Below are 24,567 nucleotides of genomic sequence, written 5' to 3' on the forward strand. Positions count from 1 at the left end.
CCTTGAAAAACTCTGGAGGGAAGTGGAGCCGGTCCAGAGACAGCTGGGCTTGGGGTGTTCTGGGCAAAAGGTGACAACGGCATAATTTGGAGAGAATTGACACAGAGGAAGAGGTTTGCCTGCAGGAAGGCCCCACCCAGCATGCTGAGGGTGCAGCATGAGGGTCTCCATCCCCACCAGCCAGGAGCATGCTTGGCCTTCTGGTGTGCCAAGTGGGCGGCTGTAGGCAAGTCCAACCCGCACACAGACACATGAACACATGAAGCTGCCTTACACTGAATCAGACCCTCCCTCGGTCCATCAAAGTCAGTATTGTCTACTCAGACTGGCAGCTGTTCTCTAGGGTCTCAGCAGGGGTCTTTCACATCACCTAATTGCCTAGTCCCTTCAACTGGAGATGCCAGGGATTGAACCTGGGACACACTAACATACATGAAGCAGCCCTTTGCTGAATCAGACCCCCCTCGGTCCATCAAGGTCAGTCTTGTCTACCCAGACTGGCAGCAGCTCTCCAGGGTCTCAGGCAGAGAAAGGTCTTCCCCGTCACCCACTACCTGATCCTTTCAAGTGGAGATGCCAGGGGGGATTGAACCTGGGACCTTCTGCATGCCAAGCGGAGGCTCTACCACTGAACTGTGCCCCCTCCCTGAAATGGAGGGGAGCTGAGCAAAGCCCCCCCCCATGGAGGGGAGCGCCTGGCCAAGCAGGGTTCTTGCTTCCCAGGCAAGGGACGGATTCTGAAGATGACCTTTGGCCGAGTAGGGGGAGAGCCTCTCTCAACAACAGGACTCTTGGATAAGCATCCCTGCGTGGACTTCGCAAGAGAGTGTGGTTACTTAAGCAGTGCCATTGACAGAATACCAGAAGCCAGAAGGGGAAGAGGGCCAAGGGAGCAGGCAGAAGACTCTTTCCCATCCTCTGCAGGGCAGCTCCACGGCGGGGGGCTGGGGGGGGGGAGTGTTCATGTGCATGCCTTTCCTTCTCTTTTTGTCAGCTGGGCCAGAGAGGCCCCTACTGCCTGTTTCTTCCTCCTTCTCCTCCTCTTTAGAGGGGACTCCTGAACAAGGCCTCCTTCCTGTAATAACTGGCAGAGGGACATTGTCCACAACGGGGTGTGTGTGTGTCCTCGGAAGCCCGTGCTGGGGAAAGGATGCATGCTCAGAAAGGAGAGGGGTCCTGCAGAAGAGGGCGGGGGTGGTCTTTTCTGCCCTTCTGAGCAGTTGGGAGCAGCTGCCTTTGAGCTCTTGGGGGGGTTGCTGCTCCAGCACCAGGTGGCCTGAGGTGGGCACTTTTCTCCGAGGGCTGGGTTTGCTGGGTCTTGAGCAGCCGGCCCCTTTCCCCATATAAGAATCACCCTGCTGATTCAGTCCACAGACAACCAGGCCAGGTCGTAGAAACTGGCCGGAGTGGCGACTACCTTGGCTGCTCCAACACGGTCCCGTTTTGTCCTCTCTGTGCCAATGCGGGTCCCTCCCCCCCATGTTGAGCCATCTCCCCTCCCACCTCCTTAAAAGGGGCCTGCCTGTATCTGAGGGATGTCTGCCATTGCATGGGTCAAAGGGTGAGCTGGGTGTGTGTGGCTCAGGGACAGAGCAAGAAGGGCCCCTGTTCAATCCCCGGGTATCTTGACTTGAAAGGAGGCCAAGGATCTGACCGGCAGCTAATTTTAACCCTGCTGCCAGGCAGTTGGTTGGCGTGTTGACAGTGGTCTGCCTGACAGGCAGAGTCCGGTCCTGAAGGAGAAGGAGGTGTGAGATTCTTCCCTGTGGACATTCTGTCCTTTCCCCTAAGAATCCAGTTCAAGAAAGTTGCTGTGCAGAGCTGGGATCTGGAGGCTGTGTGGCAGTGCAGGGAGGGGGTGTTTGCTTACATTTCCATTGGATAAATGAGGGGAGAGGGTCGTTGCTTAGATGCATACCAAAGGGTTACTGGAGGGCTAACCTTGGGCGGAAGAGACAATCCGTGGCCCACCTCATTTGCCCACCATCACAAGGCAAGAGGCTCTGCCTGGATCATCCCCTCGTCCCTTTGTAACCACATTCCCGCTACAGCGATCGTGCGCCGCAGGGACCTTTCCTCCTCCCCTAACTTTCTGTAGTTATGCTGGCTTCACTACAATTTTGGGGCACCGCAATTTAAGAAAGATGTAGACAAGTTGGAACGTGTCCAGAGGAGGGCAACCAAGATGGTGAGGGGTCTGGAGACCAAGTCCCATGAGGAAAGGTTGAAGGAGCTGGGTATGTTTAGCCTGAAGAGGAGAAGACCGAGAGGGGATATGATAACCATCTTCAAGTACTTGAAGGGCTGTCATGTAGAGGAGGGTGCCGAGTTGTTTTCTGTTGCCCCAGAAGGTCGGACCAGAACCAACGGGTTGAAATTAAATCAAAAGAGTTTCTCTCTAGACATTAGGAAGAATTTTCTAACAGAGCGGTTCCTCAGTGGAACAGGCTTCCTCAGGAGGTGGTGAGCTCTCCTTCCCTGGAGGCTTTTAAGCAGAGGTTAGATGGCCATCTGTCAGCAATGCTGATTCTATGACCTTAGGCAGATCAAGAGAGGGAGGGCATCTTGGCCATCTTCTGGGCATGGAGTAGGGATCACTGGGAGTGTGGGGGGAGGTAGTTGTGAATTTCCTGCATTGTGCAGGGGGTTAGACTAGATGACCCTGATGGGACCTTCCAATTCTATGATTCACCCTCCACCCCAGCTGCACCCCCCCTTTCCACCTGGAGAAACCTCAGCCCCTCCCCCCCACACACACACCTCAACCCTCTCCTCCAAGTCTTCAGCTCCCAGTCTCCTCCCCTGGACACGAGTACCCACAACGACATGAGTGGGAGCCTCTTGGGGGAGAAGACAGGCTCGCTTTCACCAGGAATTGTTTAAATTGTCTGGTGACTGCTTATGGCCCAATTTGTGTGCTTCATACATTGTGTGATTTATTGAGTGTGGCAAATTCCCCCAATTCGAAAATAGTTTTATTCCATTGCCTTTGGATTGTTACTTGCTTTCCCTACCTATTTTATTTATTTAATTTTTTTAAACAGTTATACCCCGCTTTTCCAATGGTTCAATACAGCTTACAATAATAGTTAAAAAGACATTTCCAGTTTAAGGTAGGATAAAATCACAAGCTCTAAATACTTACATATATCCAGTACGGATCAAACCTAGGTCAGTTCAAAGTTCCCCATTTGTCCCCTTCCCACCCCACCCAATCTCCCACCCCTAAGATAAGACCCATGTAAGCGCAGGCATTGATTTCTTGTAAAGGTCAGGCACAAGCAGCCCCCTCTATCCCAGGGCAGCAAGTCTTGGTTGCTAAATTGGGGGGGGGGTCCTGGAAGAGGCCCAGCTGCGTTAGGGAGGGAAGGAATCAGACCATCAAAATTTGTTCCCCATTCTTCTGCTTCTTTCATTCTGCGAGAACCCAAGTGTCAGGTTAGAATAACCCGAGGGCTGGAAGGGCTGTTGAACTCCAGGTCAGTCCATCGAAAACCTTGTCCTGTCTAGGACCTAACCTTGGGTGAAGCAACTGATCTGCTTGGATGAGGCTGGGGAATGGGTCCATCCCAGCGGTGCCCACCACCCTGCTCAGTGCATCAACTGAAGGTGCAAAAGTCCAGCAGAGAACGTTGCTATTGCCCTCACCAGCGCCCCCCCCCCCCGCACAGCACACACACCTTTGGAGGCGAGATGAATCCCTACCCAAAATAAAGGCTTCTCTCTTTGCCCCAGAACTTCTTCCCACAGATGTTCACCTGGCCCTTCATCATCCTGACCTTGATGCCAGGCTAAACACTTTCAAGCGCGCGCACACACACACACACAGGCTTCTTGTGCTGAATCTGTACTGCTATATTGAACTTTGCTGGTTATAACAATTGTTTTATGGTATTTTTCATTATATGTTTAACTGGAGGCTGACCCTTTAACTGCAGGGCAAAGTAAATAAAGCCGTAGATTCCGGAGTGTCTGTTGAGCGGCTTCCGAAAGTGACTGAGCGCTGCCACCCCCTCCCCCTCCCCGGACTCCATCTACGGGGTCTTGTGTGAATGTTTCAGGAGAGCCTGGCAGTGGGGGTGGTTTCCCTCCCCTGCCTGAGTTTCTGCAGTTTCTGGCTGCCTCATTTGTAGAGCTCAGGGCAGGTTGCAAATTAAAAATGCCACACGTTTAAATAAACTCTGGTTTAAGACAGATTAAATGCAAAGATGTCACATTTAAATTCCCAAAACTGGGGATTCCAACTCGGGTTAAAAGGTCTTCTGCCAACTACCCAGACTGGGGGGGGGGGTGTCCAGCTTTGTGGAGCAGGGCTACCACTTGCAGGAGAGCCACGGCAGGGGAATGCTAATGCGTGTGACAGATCATGGGGAGGCTGTGGCTCCAGCAGCACAGGGGCTTTAGAATCATAGACCCCTAGAGTTGGAAGGGACCATAGAGGCCATCTAGTCCAACCCCCTGCTCAATGCAGGATCAGCCTAGAGCATCCCCGACAAGTGTTCATCCAACTGTTGCTTGAAGTCTGCCAGTGAGGGGGAGCTCACCACCTCCCTAGGCAGCCCATTCCACTGCTGAACTACTCTTACTGTAAAAAATTTTTCCCTAATATCCAGCCAGTACCTTTCCGCCAGCAATTTAAACCCATTCTTGTGAGTCCTCCCCTCTGCTGCCAACAAGAACAGCTCCCTGCCCTCCTCTAAGCAACAGCCCTTCAAATGCTTCAAGAGAGCAATCCTGTCCCCCCACAACCTCCTCTTCTCCAGACTGAAGATTCCCAACTCCCTCAGCCTTCCTTGTAGGGCTTGAGTCTCCAGGCCCTGGATCATCCTCATTGCTCTCCTCTGCACCCACTCCATTCTGCCCATGACGGACCCCCATCAGCCTCCAGGCAGGGCAGGCACGCCAGCAGCGGGGGGTGGGGGGCATGACGAGCCAAGAGCAACCCGATGCTGCTGTATGCAAGGTCTTGGGCCGACCTCCCCAAGAGAGCCCCAGCTGTGGGGCTGCCTCCGCTATGGCCTGAAGAGGCCTGGCTGTGCTGCAGGTTGCATTGAGAAAGTCCAACGATCAGTGGCGTTTATTTGCTCAGTGCTACCCGGTACCACGTCCCACCCCCAGACGCAGGAACTCGGCCTTTCTCAGCGGGGCTTTGTGTGTGCTGCTCCTGAGTCTGGTGGCCCACTTCCTGGGGTTGGGGGGCAGGTGGCTGCGTGCTTCTGGCCCTCAGTGGATTATTGAGGTGGATGGTGGGGGGCAGCCTTTCCGGGGGGCTACAGACACTTGGCCGGTTTGTCTGGATGAGTGAGGACTGAGCATGGCACCTGGAAAGTGAACAGCGCTTGTGCCGTGAAGGGAGGCTCTGCCAGCAGCCAGGTATGCGGGCGGGGTGGCCAGGAGCCTGGTCGTGGCTGGAGGGTTGTGGGACAGCCCTTCTGGAATTGGAGGCTCTTCCTTCGCCCCTGATGTGCGTGTTGGGGCAGGAGTGGGCTCTTACCCTCTGGGGGCATCCAGGGGCCCCCTTTGTCTCTTCTTGCTGGCCACATTCAGGGGAAAGGCACTGGAAGGGTGTTGGGGTTGAACCCTGGTGCAAATGAAGCCTCGGTCCTGCTCCCCTACGGTTCCAGCTCCGGAAAAGATGGTGAAAAGGAGCCAGAGCTGGGCATCCCCCGGCAGGGAGCGGGCAGGTGCAGAGGATTGTTGCCCAGTCCTCTGGAGCAAGGAAGTAGAGAGGCTGTTGGTCACTGTGTGGGTGCTGACTCCCCCCAAACCCCTTGCAGTCCCTCTTTCCAGACTAACTCGTGGCAAGCAGTGGGGCAGAGGCCTTTGGCGCCGGGTCCTTGTGTGGTACCCAAGCAGCTCTCCCTAGGCCCTGCGATCCAGCCAAGCATGTTACAACCACATGAAGCGCCACTTCCCCTTTGGGAACCTTTTCTGTACTTTTTTGTTTGTGGCCCAGTGGATTACATGCAGCCAGTTTTCCTAATTCAGTATGGGGGGAGGGGTAAGGTTGCCCAGAATCCTTTTCCCATGAGGGCCAATTTGCTCTCTCCAGGTTTCTGTGGCCAAGATGCGCGTCCTTCTCGGTATTTATTCTGCCCAGAGGAAAGAGCAGCTGCCTTGGGAGACCGTGAGCTCAGGGGCGCAAGGCTCAATTGGTGCTCAGTATGGCTGGGAGAGGGGGGGGGCGATTTTTGCCTGGGGCTGAGGGCATGCATAGTGCTCAGGAGCAGATTTATACCCTCGCCTTTGTCATGGCAGTAGTGGACTCGTCTCTCATGTTACACATGGAGCTGCCTTGTTCTGAATCAGACCTTCAGTCCATCAAAGTATTGTCTACTCAGACCGGCAGCGGCTCTCCAGGGTCTCAGGCAGGGGGTCACCCACTTGCCCAGTCCCTTTAACTGGAGATGCCGGGGATTGATCTACCACTGAGCCACGGCCCCTCTCAGGCCACACAGCAAGGCCGTCCCGAAAAGCCTTGGAGCAGTCAGGCAGCCAGCGGGGGCCGGGTGTCACTTGTGGCCCACCTTCTTCTCAGGCTGTCCCAAGACAAAAAACCACAACTGTGGCCTCTCCACTTGGTCAAGGGTGGCCATGGGCCAGGTCAAGGTGTGCAGGGAATGACCCACGGCCTTCCCCAAAGTCATTGGCTGGAGGAGGGTCTCTGCCTGTTCTTTAGCTCAGCACTGCGGTGAAGCAAGGGCCAGCCCCAGGTGGGGCCTCTGCAAACTCCCTAGTAGCCCCCAGGCAGGGAATGCGGCAGAGAACCACAGGGGCCACTCTGAGCTCCTCAAAGGGTTGGTTTATTTCAATATTATACCGCACTTTACTCCCCAGCAAGATCCCAAAACAGGGTAATCATTTCCCCTCCTTCATTTTGTCCTCACTACACCCCTGCAAGGTAGGCTAGGCTGAGTGTGTGACTGGCCCAAGGTCACCCAGCGAGCCCCAATGGCTGGAGTGGGCGTTCAAACCTGGGTCTCCCAGATCCCTTGCCCAACACTCTAACCACTACACCACGCCGGCTGTCAGGGAGGAAGGGTGTGTGGAGGCGTGGGGGGGGGAGAACAGGCTCTTGGCCGCTCACCCTCCGCTCCCAGCCGGCGGGGGCAGCTTTCTGGGTCCTGCAGGTGAGACTGTTCCAAGCGAGTCACCTGGCCCTCAACAACGTCATAGGGTGCCGGCGTTCTTGCGCGTGACCCTCTGCGTGTGTGAGCCAGGGCAGTGTGTGTGAGCCAGGGCAGCCCCAGGTAAGGGGTCAGAGCAGACTCACAAGCAGCTGGTGCTTGAACGAAAAAGAGACTGGTGGCCCCACACTTGCAGTCCGGAAGGGGCCACAGCAATGCTGCCAAGATATTATGGAGTCTCATCTGGAGGGAGGGCAGCTATCTGTTGAGATGTGGCAAAGCATGTTGCTGAGAAAGGAGCAGAGAACGGTGCGGCCTGTAATTGAGTCACTCAAGGAAAGCGCCACCAGGATGCATGCGCTGCTGCCCAGCTGCCTACGTCAAGGAGGGATTTGAGGGGGCTTCAGCTACTTCCCATCGGTGACAAGCATTCTGGGTCACTGACAGGTCACTGTATGTCTCAGAGGAACTGGGAATCTCACCCGTCGCCAAGTGGAGAGCTCAGAGCTCTGACGTCCAGCCCCCCCCCCCACTTATCCGAGGATAAACACTGGACTCATCCAATTCTTCTCTTGCAAAGCAGCACAGGGCAGAACCCTGAACTGCCGGGAGGTGTCCCTCTGTCAGGCCCCCTCCCTGCAGGGAGCGGCCCGTTAATTGTCTTTGGCAGCCCCTGCCCATCCTACCTTGGCGAGGAGTAGCTGGCATCTTCCCCCCCCCCCACAGAAAGTGGGCATAATGTTTTAATCTGCTGTCTCTGAGTGAGCTAGATAGCAGGGTGATTTTTGCTTCACCCCAGGGAGTGTCAGGTGGGCCAAGCAGAGATGCCAGGCTGCGAGGGTTGTCTGCTGGAGCTGCTGCCCACACGCGTTGCCCGCAGGGGTCCTGGTGCAACGTGCAGCTTCCAAGGCACTTGCTAATCTCCGGAAGGCTCTCACACGCTCTGCTGCTGCCGTCTCCTCTGCTTATCGACTTCCTTGTCTCTCGCATTTGATGAGCTATAATGAGCCGTCTCTGGTCAGATTCCACCGAGGATAACCAGAAAATGTGCTCAGAGGCACGAACTGGGTGCTCGGCTCAGCGGGAGCCAAGAAGAAAGAAGAGACCCAAGCGGCTGTTCTCCTGCTCTCGAGGAAGATCTTCACTTTTGTCTTGCTGTCCTGATATCAACAGGAGTGCAGATTCCCAGCTGCGGTGGGCGGGGGGAGACCCTGGAGAGGGAATGAGAGTCCTGGCAGACTTCCTTCTTGCCCAGTGGCACTGCAGTCGCCGTGCTTTGGAAACATTCATGGGGCGGAGGGTCTCTGCCAGGCTAAATGGAACCTGCATATTCAGGGGCAGTGACTGCCTCTGAGCATAGTGCATGGAGGGAGGGTGGGGGAAAGTCAGTTTCTCACTTCATCCCCTCAAGGTGTCTGCACCCTTCACTAGCCCCCTTCAGCACTGCCATCTTCTGTGTTCACCCCAGTGCCGCACAAACACCCCCAAGACAGGCCAAGGCCTGCTTTTCCAAGCCCCCCCCCCCGAACCAACGCCTTCCACTGTCCCCACTGCAACTGGCTCCATGTTCAGGTTGCTGCCCACTGACATTGCCAATTGCTGCGGGGGGGGGGGGGAGGCACGGTGTACACACCATGTACACTGCCAAAGGAGTGCCTAGCAGGTTGAGAACCATCTAGGGAACCCTCAGGGGCAACTGCCCTATGAGGAGCGGTTAAGATGCTTAGGGCTGTTTAGCCTGGAAAGAAGGTGGTTGAGGGGAGACAGGATAGAGGTCTATAAAATTATGCACGGTTTGGAGAGAGCGGACAGGGAGAACCTTCTCTCCCTCCCTCGTAATACTAGAACGTGGAGGGTCATCAGCTGAAGTTGGAGGGTGAGAGATTCAAAACTGATAAAAGGAAGTATTTCTTTACACATCGCATAGTTAAATGGTGGAACTCCCTGCCCCAGGATGTGGTGATGGCTGCCAACTTGGAAGGCTTGAAGAGGGGAGTGGACATGTTCATGGAGGAGAGGCTATTTATGGCTACTAGTAAAAATGAATACCAGTCATGACATGATGCACACCTATTCTCTCCAGGATCAGAGGAGCATGCTTATACTAGGTGCTGGGGAACACAGGCAGGATAATGCTGCTGCAGTCGTCTTACTTGCGGGCTTCCTAGAGGCACCCGGTTGACCACTGCATGAACAGATTGTTGGACTCGATGGGCCTCAGTCTGATCCAGCAGGACCTTTCTTATGATCTTACTTCAAGGGAATGTGGACATGAGTTGTAGAGTGCTTCTGGCTCTTTGTTCTGGCTAATGAGAAAGGCCAAGCAGCAAAACCATGTCTGCAAGTCTTGGTCCCCCAGTGAGCTTCACTGCACGTTGGGGGGTAGAAGCCTCCCCTCCCCAGTAGTGGAGGCAAATGCTGGACACTCAGCGCTTGGCAGCCTATCTGTGCCGCTGCCGGTACCTGGCAGTGCCTGGAGGCCTCTGGGCAAGGGAGGCTGTGGTGAGGAGCCCCTCCAGAGAGACTCCCTTCCGCATTCAGGGGCAGGTTTGCCTCAGCTCCCCGTCTGTTGACAGATTTGAGGTCTCTCTCGAGTGTGCCAGTGGGGTGGGCAGGAGAGTCCCACGCGCCGTTCCCCTTCTTTTACCGGTGCCCTGCGCGGCAGAGGGGCCTTCCCTTTGCTGGGCCTTTCCTTTCCCTCCAGGACCGGGAATCCAGGCGCTTTCCCTCTCCGGAGGGGCCTGTGTCAAGCAGCAGAGGCCGGCTCCTATCTACAGGAAACAGGGAAAGAAAACGAGCGAGGCCCCTGGCCCGGGGCCAGGCCCACGCAGGGAGGCCGGCGAGTCGAGGCGTCGGCGGAGTCCCTGGGACCTCTGGCAGCCCTCCTGCCTCGGCAGGGCCTCGGGCTCCCTCGGTAGGGCTGGTTCCGCTTTCCACACCGCTGGCTTTCCTGGGGCTTCCTCTGCTCTCCTGCCTCCCCCCCCTGCCACCGCCAGGCCTGAAACCAGCGGGGAGGGGTGCCTCGGGCAGGGCAGAAGCTTCCCCCAGCTGGAGCTCAGGGGGTGCCATGGAGAAGGCGTGGAGGAGCCCTGCAGCACGTCGAGGGTAAGTGGAGGGGGGGGGCTCGTTCAGCGGTTGGTTTCCTCTCGAGGGAGCTCCAGATGTGGGCAGGCTGGCCCCGGAGGCTGTGGGGGCCTCTCGGCTGAGCCTTGGGGTGCCGCCGCCAGGAGGGCTGAGCAGAGCCTGGGAGGAAAGGCTGCGGCGTTTGGGCCAGAAGCCCCCGGCAGATCCCGCAGGGCCGCTCCCCAGGAGACCCCGGAGCAGAACCCGGGGTTCTCAAACGGGTCCGAGCGTTCAGGGCAGGCTGCGGACCCCGTGGGGGCCACTGTGCTGCCTGCAGGCCCCAGAGGCCCTGGGGGGGGGGCCTTCCCCCACGTCCCACGGCCAGCTGGGCTTCTGCCAGCGCTCTCTTGGAAGCAAGTACTGACGGGGGGGGGGGGCTTGGCTGGTTTCCCCCCTCCCCTCCCTTGGCGGGGCTGCCAACTCTGGGTCATGAGATTGCTGCAGATGTGGGGCTGGAGCGTGGGGAGGGTGGGGCTGGACCTCAGCCTCAGAGGCCCCCTCCAAAGCAGCCACTGTCTCCACGGCCTCCCAAGTCTGGACATGGGCGGGCAACCCTAGAGACCTGCGGGCCCTCCCGGGGAGTTGGCCACATTGCTGGCGAGCTGGCCCCTCGCCCGGGTGCTCTGCTTGGGGGGGGGGCAGGGGCTGGGACGGGGTCCCTCTGGGCAGCCCTCGCAGGGGGGTGGTATTTTAGCAGCCCGTCGGCCTGCGGGCGGGGGGCGCCCTGCCGCCCAACCCCTCCGCAGCCGCGCGGGCCGGCGGGCGGGCGGGGGCCGGGCTGCTCCCCCGGTGGGGGCGGCGGGCCGCTCTCTCTCTGCCGCTGCTCGGGGGGGGGGGGAAGGAGGCGCGCGGGGCTGGGGCGGAGGGGCTCCTCGACGCCCCCCGCCGATGGGAGCAACCCCGCGCCGGCGCCCGCTTCCCCTTCGGCGCTCTGCCGCCCCCACCCCCGTCGGGGGGGCTTTCGGCGGGCCCAGGCGGCTCCCGTGGGGCTGCGTGGCCGCGGGCGGGGAGGGGGGCTGCAACGCCAGGGGGCGCGTGGCCGGGGGGGGGGTCGAGGGCCTCCCGAGGACGGCGGGCAGCCCTCCCCCGAGCGAGGGGCCGGGAGGGGCGCCGCCCTTCCGCCGGCCGTGGGCGGTCGGGCCGCTCCCCGTAGACGGCTCTGCCCACTTCCCCGCTTGCTCGCGCCAGGGCCGGAGGGGCGGAGGGGGGGGGCGGCCAGCCGCGCCTCCTCCTCGTCCTCCTCGCGGGGCGGCCCTTTGTGCCCGTCCGCCCGTCCGTCCGCCCGCTCCGTCGGTGCGCGCTGCTTGGGCGCGCTGCTGAGCCCAGAGGCGGCGGCCTCCGAGGGAGCCAGCGGGGCCATCTGGAAGGACGGCACCTGGCCGCGGGATCCGTCCAGGCAGCCCCCGCCAACCCCAAGACCCCCGCGCCGCTTCAGCCGGCGGGTTGCAGGCTCGGGGCGGCGAGACGCGGGTCCGCCCGACGGGGCGGAGAGCGGCGCCGTTGGGCCCGGGAGGGACCCTCTGCCCGCCTCGCCGCCGCTGCAGCCGGCCGCCCCCCGCCCGCCCTCGCCGGACCCCCGCGCGCACCGCCCGCGACCCCCGCCCCAGCCCCAGCCGGCGAGACGCCGCCTCTGCCGCCGGGCGGCCCGCGCTCCTGCCCGCTGCTCCGGCGCTGTGCCCCACAGCCCCTCCCCTCATAGGGCTGCTCCGCTGACCCTGGGAAGAATATGGGTCTGCAGCAGAAGCACCTCCCAAAGGCCCCGCTGCGTCCGACCCAGGAGGCCCCTCAAGCCCAGCAGTCTGTGCCCACCGGCGGACCCAGCGGGGCCTCGAGGAGCCCACCGGCAAGACCGCTGCAGCGGCACCCAACCACGGCACCCCAGAGAGGGGGCCCGCTCCTCTGATCCTGGGCAGAACACGCATCCATCACGACTAGCATCCATTTGGACTGGGAGCCAAGAATAACCCTCCTCCTCCATGCACGCGTCCACTCCCCTCTTCAAGCCCCCCAAGTGGGCAGCCATCCCCACATCCTGGGGCAGGGAGCCCCACCATTTCACTACATACTGCATGAAGAAAGACCTTTTGCCTGTTTTGAATCTCTCCCCCTCCAGCTTCAGCAGATGAGCCCAATTTCTGGTATTATGAGAGAGGGAGAAAAGCTTCTCCCTGTCCACTCTCTCCACACCAGGTAGAAAAGCACCGGTCCCAACACAGACCCCTGAGGCCCCCCACTGCTCACATCCCGCCATTGGGAGAACTGACCATTGAGTCCTACTCTCTGCTTCCTCTTTTTCAACCAGCTCTCAATCCAGAAGAGGACTTGTCCTCCTATCCCACGACTATGAAGTCTGCTTAGTAGTCTTTGGTGGGGGACTTTGTCAAAAGCCTTTTGTGCTGGTCACACAGCCTAAGCCTAACCTACCTCACAGGGTTGTTGTGAGGGTAAAATGAAGGGGAGGAGAAAAACGAAGCTGCTTGGGGAGAAAGGCAGCGTACAAATGAAGAGAATAAATAAATACTGTTGGTTGGTGCCCAACAGCCATGGGCTGGGGGCTCTCCGCAGCAGAGGAGGGCAGGGCGGCCTCTCCCTTTGCAGGCGGCCTTCGGGGGGGGGGCTTTGGGTCTCTTCCACCGCCTAGAAAAGCAAGGCAGAAGTGGGGGAAGGGGGGGTCTCAACGAAGGAGTCAGGAAGGTATAGAATCATCAAGTTGGAAGGGACCACCAGGGTCATCTAGCCCAACCCCCTGCACAAGGCAGGAAATCCACAACTTCCTCCCCCCCCACCCCCAGTGACCTGACCCCCGAGTGACCTGAGGAGGTGCCACCAGGCTCCTCCTGAGCCACTTTCACAGGCGCCCCCAGGGTTGCTGCTAGACCTGCTCAGCTCACCAGAGGTTTGCTGGGAGGAAGCTGCTGCCCCGCTGGGCTGGGCTGGAGGAGTTTTCCCCAGAATGCACCAAAGTCCCGTCCCAAAGGCTGGGGCAAAGCTCTCAGGCCCTGGCCTCCCATCCCTTTGCTGAGTCAATAGCCCCCCCCCCTCCATCCCTTGCAGGGCCAGATCCTCAGCCAAGCCAGGGAGGGGGCAGAGCTGGTGTCCCGCTCTCCCCCCCACTCCCCCAGTGATGCCCCCACAGCCCTTGTGCGGGCCTGCAAAGGAGGAGTCCGCCTGGCTCCTTCCGCCTCCTGCCTCCTCCCCACGGCACCTGGGCGGGAGCAGGTGGGCCCCCCCTGCGTGGGAGCCCGAGTGCAGCTTCCCGCCTGTGCAGAGGGAGTGGAGTGAGGCGGCTGCCTGGCCGGCCGGCCGGCATGTAATTGTAGCTGCCACATGAACCGTGTCTGCGGCCTCAGGGTGTGGGCTTCCAATCTTGTTCCCGCAGATGTCGGGCCGGGTAGGAGAGAGATGCCCCTGCCCTCCTGACCTCTTTCTCTCTCTCTGGCCTGCAGGAACCCCGCGGGAGCCTGCTGAGAGGAGCCCCCAGGATGCCTCTCTTTGGATTACAGGTCGGCAAGAAGAGGGGGCCAGGTGAGTGGGGGCCGGGGAGCAGGGCTGGAGCCTGCAGCACCCCGACCTTGGACCACCGCCCATCGATTGGGAGCCAGCGCGGCTCTGGCGGCCCGGCAGCACAGCTCCCACCTGCCCTGGCATCCAGTTACAGCCGCCCAGCCTGGGGGGAGAGCTGTGAGCCAAGGCCTGGGCCGCAGGAGGGCTGGGGTCAGAGGTGGTGCTTCTTCCCGGTGGGCTCCAGAGCAGGGGAGGGGGGGCTCAGGCTTCCTTCCAGCCTGCCCAAGGGGTGAGAGGGCCTTGCGAGATCCAGAGAGGCTACCGAGTCCCAAACAGGCTCTTTGGCTCCCAACAAGAGCTCCAGGTGGGTCGCCGGGTTAGTCCGTAAGAGCAAAATAAAGCTGGGATCCCGTGGAGCCTTGAAGACTCACCAGACGTGAGCACACAGGAGGAATCTGCCTTCGAGTGGGTCTGCCCCTCGGTCCCTCGAGGTCAGTCTTGTCTCCTCAGACTGGCAGCTGCTCTCCAGGGTCTCAGGCAGAAAAGGGTCTTTCCGTATCACCTGCTCCCTGGCCCTTTTCACTGGAGGTGCCACTGGGGGTTGCTGGGGCACCATCAGACACACAATGGATGAAGAAGTAGAGTATCTGCTTGGCACACAGAAGGTCCCAGGTTCAATCCCTGGCCTCTCCAGTTAAAGGGACTAGGCAGGTAAATGATGTGAAAGACCTTCCTCTGCCTGAGACCCTGGAGAGCCGCTGCCGGTCTCAGTAGACAATACTGACTTTGATGGACCCAGGGGGGTTCAGCAGACAGCAGCTTTGTGTGTTCACAGAGTCTTCTGCTGGGAAGGATGTTGTTAGTCTTCAAGGTGCTGCTGAGTTCCGGTTTTCTTGCCACAACACTTTTCAAACATGTCCGCACCCCCGAGGGACTACCTCTTTGATATGGAGAAAAAGGAAACATCGTGGTAGAAGTGGTTGTGGCAAACACGGAGATTAAACGTTTCCAACACCAAATGGAGGGAAAAACGTGTGGACATGAAAAATAAAATGTTGCATGAAACGTTGCAAACCACTCATGCAGAAACAGCCCTTGTTCTGCAAATGAGTGTAAATCACCACTCTGCTCTGGTTAGCCCTCACCTAGAGTACTGTGTTCAGTTTTGGGCACCGCAATTTAAGAAGGATGTAGACAAGCTGGAACGTGTCCAGAGGAGGGCAACGAAGATGGTGAGGGGTCTGGAGAGGTTGAAGGAGCTGGGTATGTTTAGCCTGAAGTGGGGAAGACTGAGGGGTGATATGATAACCATCTTAAAGTACTCGAAGGGCTGTCACATAGAGGAGGGTGCCGAGTTGTTTTCTGTTGCCCCGGAAGGTTGGACCAGAACCAACAGGTTGAAAGTAAATCAAAAGAGTTTCCATCTAGACATGAGGAAGAATTTTCTAACAGTTAGAGTGGTTCCCCATTGAAACAGGCTTCCTCAGGATGTGGTGAGCTCTCGTTCTTTGGAGGTTTTTAAGCAGAGGCTAGATGGCCATCTGTCAGCAATGCTGATTCTATGACTCACTGTGAATTTAGGCAGATTGTGAACGGGAGGGCAGGAAGGGATCCGTCAGTGCTTGGGCGTTGTGGCCCTTTCTTTTATGCCCCGGGTAATGCTGATCGCCACTCTGGGGTCAGGAAGGAACCAGGGGAGTGGAGGGGGAAGGTATTTATGAATTGCTTGCATTGTGTGGGAGGTTGGACTAGATGACCCTTGGGTTTCATTCCAGCTCTATGTTTTTATGTTTCTAATGTAAATCCATTTGGGTCCTGATCAGTATCTCCTGATATCATGATTTTAATGATCAACATTATCTGTAAATCAGGCAAAACAAAAAAACCCAATCCCCACCATGGTAAGTTACCCGACAATGGTCTTTGTTGTGCGTCCAAGTCACAAGCCCTTCCCGCCACTCGGTTGCTCTTGGCCTGCTCTCCTGCTTCCGTCTCCTCCCACAGTCATCCATGGACATTCCCTCCGGCTCTCCCCCCCCCCACCAGGGTTCTGGATCCCTCCCTTTGCTTGCCCTGCAGGTCTGGGACCTGGCCGGCACGTAGGTGCCCTGAACAAAACAGGGGTTCTGAGGTCGTCCTGGCACCAGTGAGTAAGGCCAGCTGGTGGGAGCCTTGAGAGAGGGTGGGTGGGACTTGGAACAACTGGACCATTAAGTCACTCCAGCCTCCCTTTCCCCTGCCCCCATCTGCCCCATGTGCCCCTTGTGCCTGCATTGCCCACGGCAGCCCCTCCTCTCTTCCATGCAACCTAAGCGGGCCATCACACATTCAGAGGCAGCATTCCTCTCCATAAGGGATAAACCCCAGTTGTCCCCTAGCTCTGTTTGTCAACTTCCTCGAGGCACGTGCTGGACGCTCTCTCGCCCCATGGAGAAAGGTGCCTTGCCCAAGGCCTCCAGGGCTGCCCGAGGCTCATACAACAGTTGCCCCCAAATTAATTTCCTCTTCAGTTATCTCCCCACAAAACACATTCAGTTCCCTCCAAGGTCATTTACCTGTCCAGGTACCCAAATACCCAAATGTTCCTTTCCACCAGATTCCCTCTGATTTCCCCCAATTTCCCCTCTGCCCCTCCCAAGGGAAGTTTCCACTCATGCAGCTGTGCAGTGAGTCTTCACTCCTGGAAGCCGCGGAGGCGCTTTCCGTGGGAGAGAAGCCCAGAGGTCAGCCAGGACACCTGAGAGCTCCCCCCACACGAGCACAGCAGGTTCAGATCGACCCAGAAATCGAACACTTGATACCCAGAGGGTTGATCAAATAATAAGCACAAGTGAAATAAAACCCCTTCGCTTTAATGCAGGCACTGCAAAGAGTGAAGCATACTATTAAAAAAGACACGTTTAAACAAAGTCTCACACAATCAAAGGAGATGCTGGAGAGGTCAGCTTGATCCAATAAAGATTGCGGGCTGATTAAATTTTTTTTATTTTTGGCTCTATTAGCAGAGTAACTGGTTTTAGATATCCGCAAACTAACTGAGAAGTGTGCTGCAGCTACTAGTCAGACCTTCTCAGAGGTAACCGGGGACTCTTTTGGGTGCCTCGGTGCCCCTCTGCTCTCTCTGTTCTGAGATCCTGTGTTATAGCAGAGGGGCTTGATTTCAGTGGCCCCCCTCACTCCTGATCTAACGCCTGGCGGTCGAGATGCACGATAGCCGCTCCACTCCCCCATCTGCCTCTGCCTCTGCCTTCCAAGGGCAGCAGCCCGTCCTCCGTTGTCGCTCTCAGACTAGGGGACCTGCTGTCCTTCCCGTGGGTCAAGATGGGGCTGGAGTCCTCCTTGCTTTCCAGGGAGTGAAACTGGAGGGTTTGGCAGCCACCTGCTCCACCAGTAGAGCAGGGACTTCTCTGCTTATTTCCCAAAGGGTGAAGAGGGTGCTGCCCTCGCACAACAGCCCTGGGAAGTAGTTTAGGCCAAGAGCGTGAGAGTCGCCCACGCCCAGTGAGCTTCATGGATGAGCAGGGTTTGAATCCAGCTTTCCCTAGATTCAAGAGTCTGGCACAAGCCCCCCCTAGGGTTGCCAACCTCCAGGTACTAGCTGGAGATCTCCCTCTTGTTACGTCCGCGTGGGGAGGACACACGAGGTTGAGACGAAGTTACAACAACAACGCTCTTATTGAAGAACAGAACAGAACTGAGACCTGTGAAAACCGGCCCTGCTTATATGCCCCCCTGGCCGCGTGCGGCCACTCCCCCCCCCCGATCCGTGATGGGGGGAACAACCCTCGGGTCGCCAATAGCGCGACCCGGCTTAGGGCCAATGGGGCACGCTGGCTCGGGCCAATTGCTCGAGCAGGGTTGAGGAGCCTTCGCCTGGGACTCAAGCTCCTAGGTTTTCCCCCTGCTTACTACCCTACTATTCACATACATAACACCCCTCCCCCCTAAGTCCGAACACCACTAGCACACAAAGTCTCGGAGGTGGCTTGGTCGTGTTCGAACCCGCTGCGACCTGCGCGGCGCTGGAACCGGCGCTGCTGATGCGGGGACAGCTGCTGGCGCGGCGGTCGGTTCGGTCGCGCTCCCGGCGGGAAGGGCGGTGTCTGGCAGCTCCTCGGAGGGGAAACAAATCAGAAAAAACAGTTAGCTAATCTTCTGGTAGATTAAAGAGTGACTTAAAGAGTCGCACAGATAATATTGCAATCAGGAAATAAACTAGATTCACCGAATCTGATTGCAGAATTAGGGAGGGTTTTTTTTCTTTCAAGTTTGTATGTGGCTGAGCCAGCTGATAAGGTGGAGATGTGTGAATTTTTTTTCACTTATCCAAGGGCCACATATCTCAGAAGATCATTGTAATATTTGGAAAAGCCAGTTAAATTGGAGGAAATTAACATAGGTAATAGAAATCTCAAAATGGGCAAATCTCTTGGACCAGACAGCTTGGTAAATGAATTCTACGTGATCTTTAAAGAAGAATTGGCTCCGATTCTATTGAAATTATATTGCTCCATATTTTTGGAAGGGAAGGTAAAAAAGGTGTATTTGGATGCTTATATTACATTAATTCCTCTAAAAGGGAAGGCTACTTCCAGGTTGTCTGCATGTAGATCAGTTTCTTTGCTTAATATGGACAATAAAAATATTAGTTTCAATAACAGCTAACAGATTTTTTTTTTAAACAATTGCTTTGAGGTGGACCGAACAGGGGTTTTGGAAAATCACCCAGTGATGGATAATATCAGGAGATTAATTAATTTAATCAGTATTGCAGATCAACCACAGCTTTCTGCAGATGCCAAGAAAGCTTTTGATCGAGTGAACCGGGATTTTTTGAGAGAGATGTTAAAAGCGTTTGGGTTTGGTCCTAGTTTCTATAAATGAATTGATCAGTTTTGTTTGTCTTGGGGAGTTCAAGAGGGATGTCCCTTATTCTCACTGCAGTTTGATGTATGTGTAGAGGTTTTGGTGATTAAAATAAGTCAGGAAGTGCTTATTTCTAGTTTCCCAGTAGAAGGAGGATTGAGGATATTGTTTCTCTACATGCAGACAATGTGGTCTTCATTGTTACAAACCCCAAATGAGTAATTAGTAATTTGTTATAAATAATTAGAGGTTTTGGTTTAATTTCAGGTTATAAAATTAATCTGAAAAAATCAGTGCTGATGGGGGTTAACGTGTCAGTGACAGACAGGGAAGCTATCAGATATCCGGGAGTTAACTTTTTACGAGACAGAAGTCATTTGTTGGTTGAAAATCTGGTTCCTTTGACTTAAACTGAGCTTATTTTTAAAAATGAATCTCTGTAAATTTTGCCAAAGCGTGCATTTTTATTCTTGGTGTTACCATTATATGGACCCCAGGAGGTATTGAGAAAAAAAAAGTATTTGATAAATTTATATGGGATAATAAAAAGCCAGGGTGGGGGGGTCCATAGGATAATTATGCAGGTATCATGAACAAAAGGAGGTTTAGCCTGCTCCCTGTATTGTTAGATTTTACCATTCAGCATTATTGATTGCATCAGTATATCGGTTTTGTGAGAGTAGCAGCAACATTTGGCAGCTGAACAGAGAAGAATGCCAGTTCCCTTAAACAGATGGATATGGCAAAGAAAAATCAGAGGGCTGTATCTTTTAAAAACCCTATAAGGGATGTATTAACTGACTGTTGGGATAGATGCTTTAATGGTGTAGGACGTAAGGGCTCTCCCTTAAAACCATTGATATATGCCAAAGGATTTAAAGAAATTTTACGCTCAGAAAATTTTGATCTATGGATGCAAGCAGGTCACGTGAGATCTATAGATCGGCAGAGGCAAAAGTGAACTGAATGCAAGGACTGCTCCGGTTAAGATTTTCTTTTTATCAGTATTTTCAGTTAAGATGCTGGATTCCCATGTAAAAACTTTTCACTCATTTGAAAAGAGAAGATATTTCATGGGAGGTTCCCCCCCCCCCCCAGTGAAGTCCTTGGGGAAAAATGGGAGGAAGCACCAGAGTTGGGGGCAGGAGATTGGCAGCCGCACTCTGCCCCACCAACGCGCTGCCAGCCCAGGCAACGGGCTGTGATGCCAGGGAGACGGCGTATGGTTGGAGAACTGGACATTGGCACCCCAGCAGGGCCTCTGGTGTTCCTGTGGGTGTGGGGTGCTGCTCTGGTGGTGGTTGGGGGCCTCGTTGCTGTGCCCCTGAGGCGATGCTGCCCGTGGGTTTGATCGTGCAGCCGGGGCCTTCTCAGCTTCATCCAGGCATCTCAAGATGGATAGGATGTACCTGGGTTACGTCTCCAGCTCCTCTCCTCTTAAAACACGTTCTCTCTTCTCTGCAGAGCAAGAAAGGCAGCTGCGCTCAAACAACCGGATCTTCAACCTGCAGTTTGAATATGCTGTGAGTGAGGGTTGGGGGTGGGGGGCAGAGGGTTGCCAGATCCAGGCTGAGAGACTCCTGAGGATTTGGGGGTTGAGCCTGGGGAGGACAGGGACCTCAGTGGGGTATGATGACATAGGGCCCACCCTCCAAAGCGTCCGTGTTCTCCAGGGCACCCGATTGCTGTAGTCTGGAGCTGAGCTGCAATTCCAGGGGATCCCCTGGTCCCACCTGGAGGCTCTGCCATCCCTACTGTGGCTCGAGAGGAGCCAGGGCTGCTGCAGAGAAATAGCAGTGCTTGAGCGACTGCCAGCTGCCTGGGGTGGGGGTGTTCGTTGGCCTGGGCAGAGCTTGGCAACTGGCAGCTGAGGTGTGGCCAGGGGAGGTGGCAGCAGAGTCCCAGGCAGCTCTGCACCCAACTAACAGGTGACATCTGAGCTGGCACCCTGTCTTGAGATCTAGGGCCCGGCCTGAAGAGAACACCTCCCCCACAAAAACAGGAGAGCCCCCGCTTCCTACTTGACCGGTGTGATCTGGATGCTGCAAAAGAGCCAAGCCCATCCTGGAGGCCACGAGCCTGGGCGGAAGGTGGAAAGCATGGGAGGGAGGAGAGGACCCCAGATGCCCCCTCGGGACACAGAGCGAGGGAGGGTCAGCGCTGTCCTGCAAGTGTCACGGCTGGGGGTTGGAGCCGGGTTTGGCTCTGGAGGCTGATTGTGGGCGGGGGCTGAATCCCTCCGCTTGTGGCCCTCAGAGGGGGTGGGTGGGCAGGGCAGCCCCAGCAATGGACGTGGCAGGAACTGGGTGGACTCATGGCTGCTTCTGATCTCAACCTGGGCCCTGTTTGCTTTGTCTTTCCCCAGAAAAACTCCATCAAAACCGCCAAGTACAATGTGTTCACCTTCCTGCCTCTCAACCTCTTCGAGCAGTTCCAGAGGATCGCCAATGCCTACTTCCTGTCCCTGCTCATTTTGCAGGTAGAGAAGCCACCTCTCCTCCCCCCCCCCCGCACTATGAGAGAGCCCCGAGGGCGGCAGCGCGGGGGTCAGGAAAGAGCAGCGCAGCACAGCTGAGCCCACTTTGGCTGGCAGTGGTGGTGGGCTTGTGGTGCCCGGGATTTCCAGCGGTGCATCTGGGGGTGTGGCTGGGAGGTAGTTGTGAATTTCCTGCATTGTGCAGGGGGTTGGACTAGATGACCCTGGTGGTCCCTTCCGACTCCATGATTCTATGATTCTAAATGGGGGCAGGCAGAGCCAGTGGTAAAGGAGATGGAAAGAAGGCCACGGCCAGTGGTGCAAAACAGGGAGACAAATGTTTTATTACTCAGAATAGAAACTCCCTGGGCCTTTCACCCAAGAGTCCTTCCTTGAAGGACTACTGCAATACCTACAGGTTCCCCTGAACAAGCCTCTTGGGCAAAACGCGTAGGGAGTTTCTATTCTGAGTTATAAAATAATTTGTCTCCCTATTTTGCACCACTGACCTTGGCCTGATTTTTTATCTCCTGCTACTGGTGCGGCCCTCTTATTTCTCTTTGAGCCAATGGGAAAATGTGTGCAGATGCGCCCAGAAGGCATTCTGAATGTCTGTTTCTCTCCCCCACCCCTCACCCCCGTGTGCTCTTGCAGCTCATCCCTCAGATTTCCTCCCTGTCCTGGTTCACCACGGTGGTCCCCCTAGTCTTGGTGCTGGCGGTGTCTGCGGCGAAGGACGCCATTGACGATTTTGTAAGCCCCCTGAGCTGAGCCCAGCGGACCTAGGAGGGGCTCCTCTTCAGAGGGAGGGAGGGAGGGAGGGCACCTGAGCAGGGTCACAGGTTGGGCATCTCTGCTGCCACCACCCGCTGGGCTCACAGTGGGCCTGGCCAGGCGACTGAGTCCTGGGGGGTGACACTTGCCGTGCTGCAGCTGCCCCCCCCCCCAATAAGTCCCCCCGCCTGCTGGGGAAACCAGTCACCAATTGGCCAGTGGGAAAGCTGCCGCTGGGAGAAAGGTCCCGTCAGGAAAGCTTCCTCCTCTGGCCAACTCCGGGCTGGGTAAATTCTTGGATATTTGGGGGGGGGGAATCCTGGGGAGGGAGGAGTTTGGGGGAGGGGAGGGCCCTCTCCACCCTCCAGGGCAGCCGTCTTCTTCAGGGGAGCTGATCTCTGTCATCTGGAGATCAGTTGTAATTCCAGGAGATCTCCAGACCCCACCTGGAGGCTGGCAACCCTGTGTGCGTAGGACATTCTGCCCTGGGGTGGGGAGGGGGCCGGCCTGGGTGCTCCATTCCATTTTGTGACTGGCTTCATGTTTTCCAGAATCGGCACAAAAGTGACAAGCAAGTCAACAACCGCCCCGTCCAGGTGCTGCTCAACGGCAGGTGAGGCCTTGCTTCCCTCCCAGTGGCCGAGCGGCCCGGCTCTTCGTTGGGGGACTACCTGTGCCCCTCATGAAGGGGGTCAGTAGGGCTGGTGCTGGAGAGGGTGGCTGGGGACCGGCTCCTTCTTGCCCACCAGAGCCCCTGGCCTTTGGGCACGGCCAATAGGGTTGCCAGGTCCCTCTTCGCCACCAGCGGGAGGTTTTTGGGGCGGAGCCTGAGGAGGGCGGGGTTTGGGGAGGGGAGGGACTTCAGTGCCATAGAGTCCAATTGCCAAAGCGGCCATTTTCTCCAGGTGAACTGATCTATATTGGCTGGAGATCAGTTGTAATAGCAGGAGATCTCCAGCTAGTACCTAGAGGTTGGCAACCCTAACGGCCAGGATTTTGCACCTGTGGGACCCAAGAGCAGGAAGCTGCCAGCCTGGAAGGGAGTCGCTGTCCGGGGGGAAAGGCTGGAGGGCCCTCGGCCGGGCACTCTCTGGGTTTCTGGAGCCGCCTGGCAGCCATGGCCAACAAGCGATAGCTGCTCTTCCCGGGAGTTCTGCAGTTTCCACCCACAACCAGCTCCCCATGAAATGCTCCCTCCCTGCGCGGCGGGTGGCTTCTGTGCAGAGTTGCTCTCATGCTGGTCTCTCCCCTAGCAGCTGCCACAAGCGCACGGCAGCCTGGGGAAATCACCCTTGCTCAGCTTCAGCCCCCCCCCCTACCCCGGTTGGTATTGTGCTGCTTACCTGGCAAGGAAGAGGGCGATCCCTTGGTACACAGGGAAAAGGCAGCTGAAATGCAATAAGAGCGTGCCCTGGTTTAAAGGACGCTTCTGCTTGGCAAGGTATGTGGCATGACTCTGCCCTCTGGGCTGCCGCCTTTCCAATTCTGTGCCATCAGATGTCCTTTTGCAACGATTCCCGCCTCATTCGGAGACACCGAGGAGCCTCTCTTCCTCCAAGAGGGGCTCCTAGGGCGAAGGAGTGGGGGCTTCCCCACAGGGAGGAGTGTCTGAGAGGCACTCCTTGCTTCGGCAAAGGCAGAGGCATCCACAGCGACCACAGAGCGGTCAGGCAGCGGTTTCCCCCCCCCCCAACACTTTCCTTAATTCAGCTGCTGCCGTTTCTCCCCCTTCATTAGAGGGCTTTTAAAAATATATATATAAAGAATTGCTTGGTCACCATAGTGGTTTGATGTTATAACAATATATTTCCACAATCTTCTTACTTTTTAAAAACGAAAGCTGGCAACTAGCTAGATGACCATCTGTCAGCAATGCTGATTCTGTGAACTTGGGCAGATCATGAGAGGGAGGGCAGGAAGTGTCACGTCAGTGCTTGGCTCCCATAGCCCCTTCTTACATGCCCAGGGTAATGCCGATCACCACTTTGGGGTCAGGAGGCAATTTCCCTCCAGGCCAAATTGGGTAGAGATCCTGGAGAGTCCCCCCCACCTCCGCATCTCCTGGCCATAGAGTTGGAGTCACTGGGTGGTTCGGGGAGGAGGTAGCTATGCATTTCCCACATTGTGCAGGGGGTTGGACCAGATGACCCTGATTGTCCCTTCCAACTCTGTGATTCTCATTGTGAGATTGTAAGAGGAAAAGTGCATTGTACACCTTTCCTCTTACACCTCCACAGGGAGAAGGGCTAGGCTAGGGTCTTTTAAAATGAAAGCTGAGACTCGCTGATCATGAAGACAGAGCCTTATAATGCTACAGTGATCTAGCAAAGTCTGTGTGCGGGGGAATGCTGGCTGTGTGAGGGGGCGAAATGAGGAAAGTGCAAGGGGAAATATGCTTCATTGCCACCATGGGTTGCCCCTACATTTGCCACAGCAATGCGAGTTACACAGAGAATTCTTTGTAGGTGCCGGTTGCCCTCCCCCCGCTCTTTCCTCACAGTGGCAAAGCTGTGCTCATTTTTTGCCCCCCCCCAATAATTTGCTTTTTAGGTTAGTCCCACCGTTCTTTGACATTAAAATCAAGGCATCATTGCAAAGGCTAGAATCCTTCAGATGCTAAGTATTGTTTTTGTGAAACGGAGCATAAAGATCAGGGCCCTAGCCCCACACCTCTTGCAGCAAGTATGTTTGGGAAGT

The 24,567-nt window shown here is 56.4% G+C and overlaps 1 protein-coding gene across 1 annotated transcript in view; it reads left to right on the top strand.

Annotated features, from left to right (window-relative positions):
• The first annotated feature begins 11,976 nt into the window (after positions 1-11,976).
• The window catches only part of LOC130477109 (phospholipid-transporting ATPase ID-like), a 41,935-nt gene continuing 29,344 nt past the window's right edge, over positions 11,977-24,567 (top strand). Inside the window, exons 1-8 of the mRNA XM_056849101.1 lie at positions 11,977-12,093; positions 13,305-13,469; positions 13,697-13,775; positions 16,394-16,477; positions 20,085-20,143; positions 20,986-21,099; positions 21,751-21,849; positions 22,422-22,483. Of these exons, the coding sequence (XP_056705079.1) occupies positions 11,977-12,093; positions 13,305-13,469; positions 13,697-13,775; positions 16,394-16,477; positions 20,085-20,143; positions 20,986-21,099; positions 21,751-21,849; positions 22,422-22,483 (779 nt within the window). The remainder of the gene's footprint in view (positions 12,094-13,304; positions 13,470-13,696; positions 13,776-16,393; positions 16,478-20,084; positions 20,144-20,985; positions 21,100-21,750; positions 21,850-22,421; positions 22,484-24,567) is intronic.

Source organism: Euleptes europaea, chromosome 4 (assembly GCF_029931775.1).
Source record: "Euleptes europaea isolate rEulEur1 chromosome 4, rEulEur1.hap1, whole genome shotgun sequence".
Taxonomy (NCBI): Eukaryota; Metazoa; Chordata; class Lepidosauria; order Squamata; family Sphaerodactylidae; genus Euleptes; species Euleptes europaea.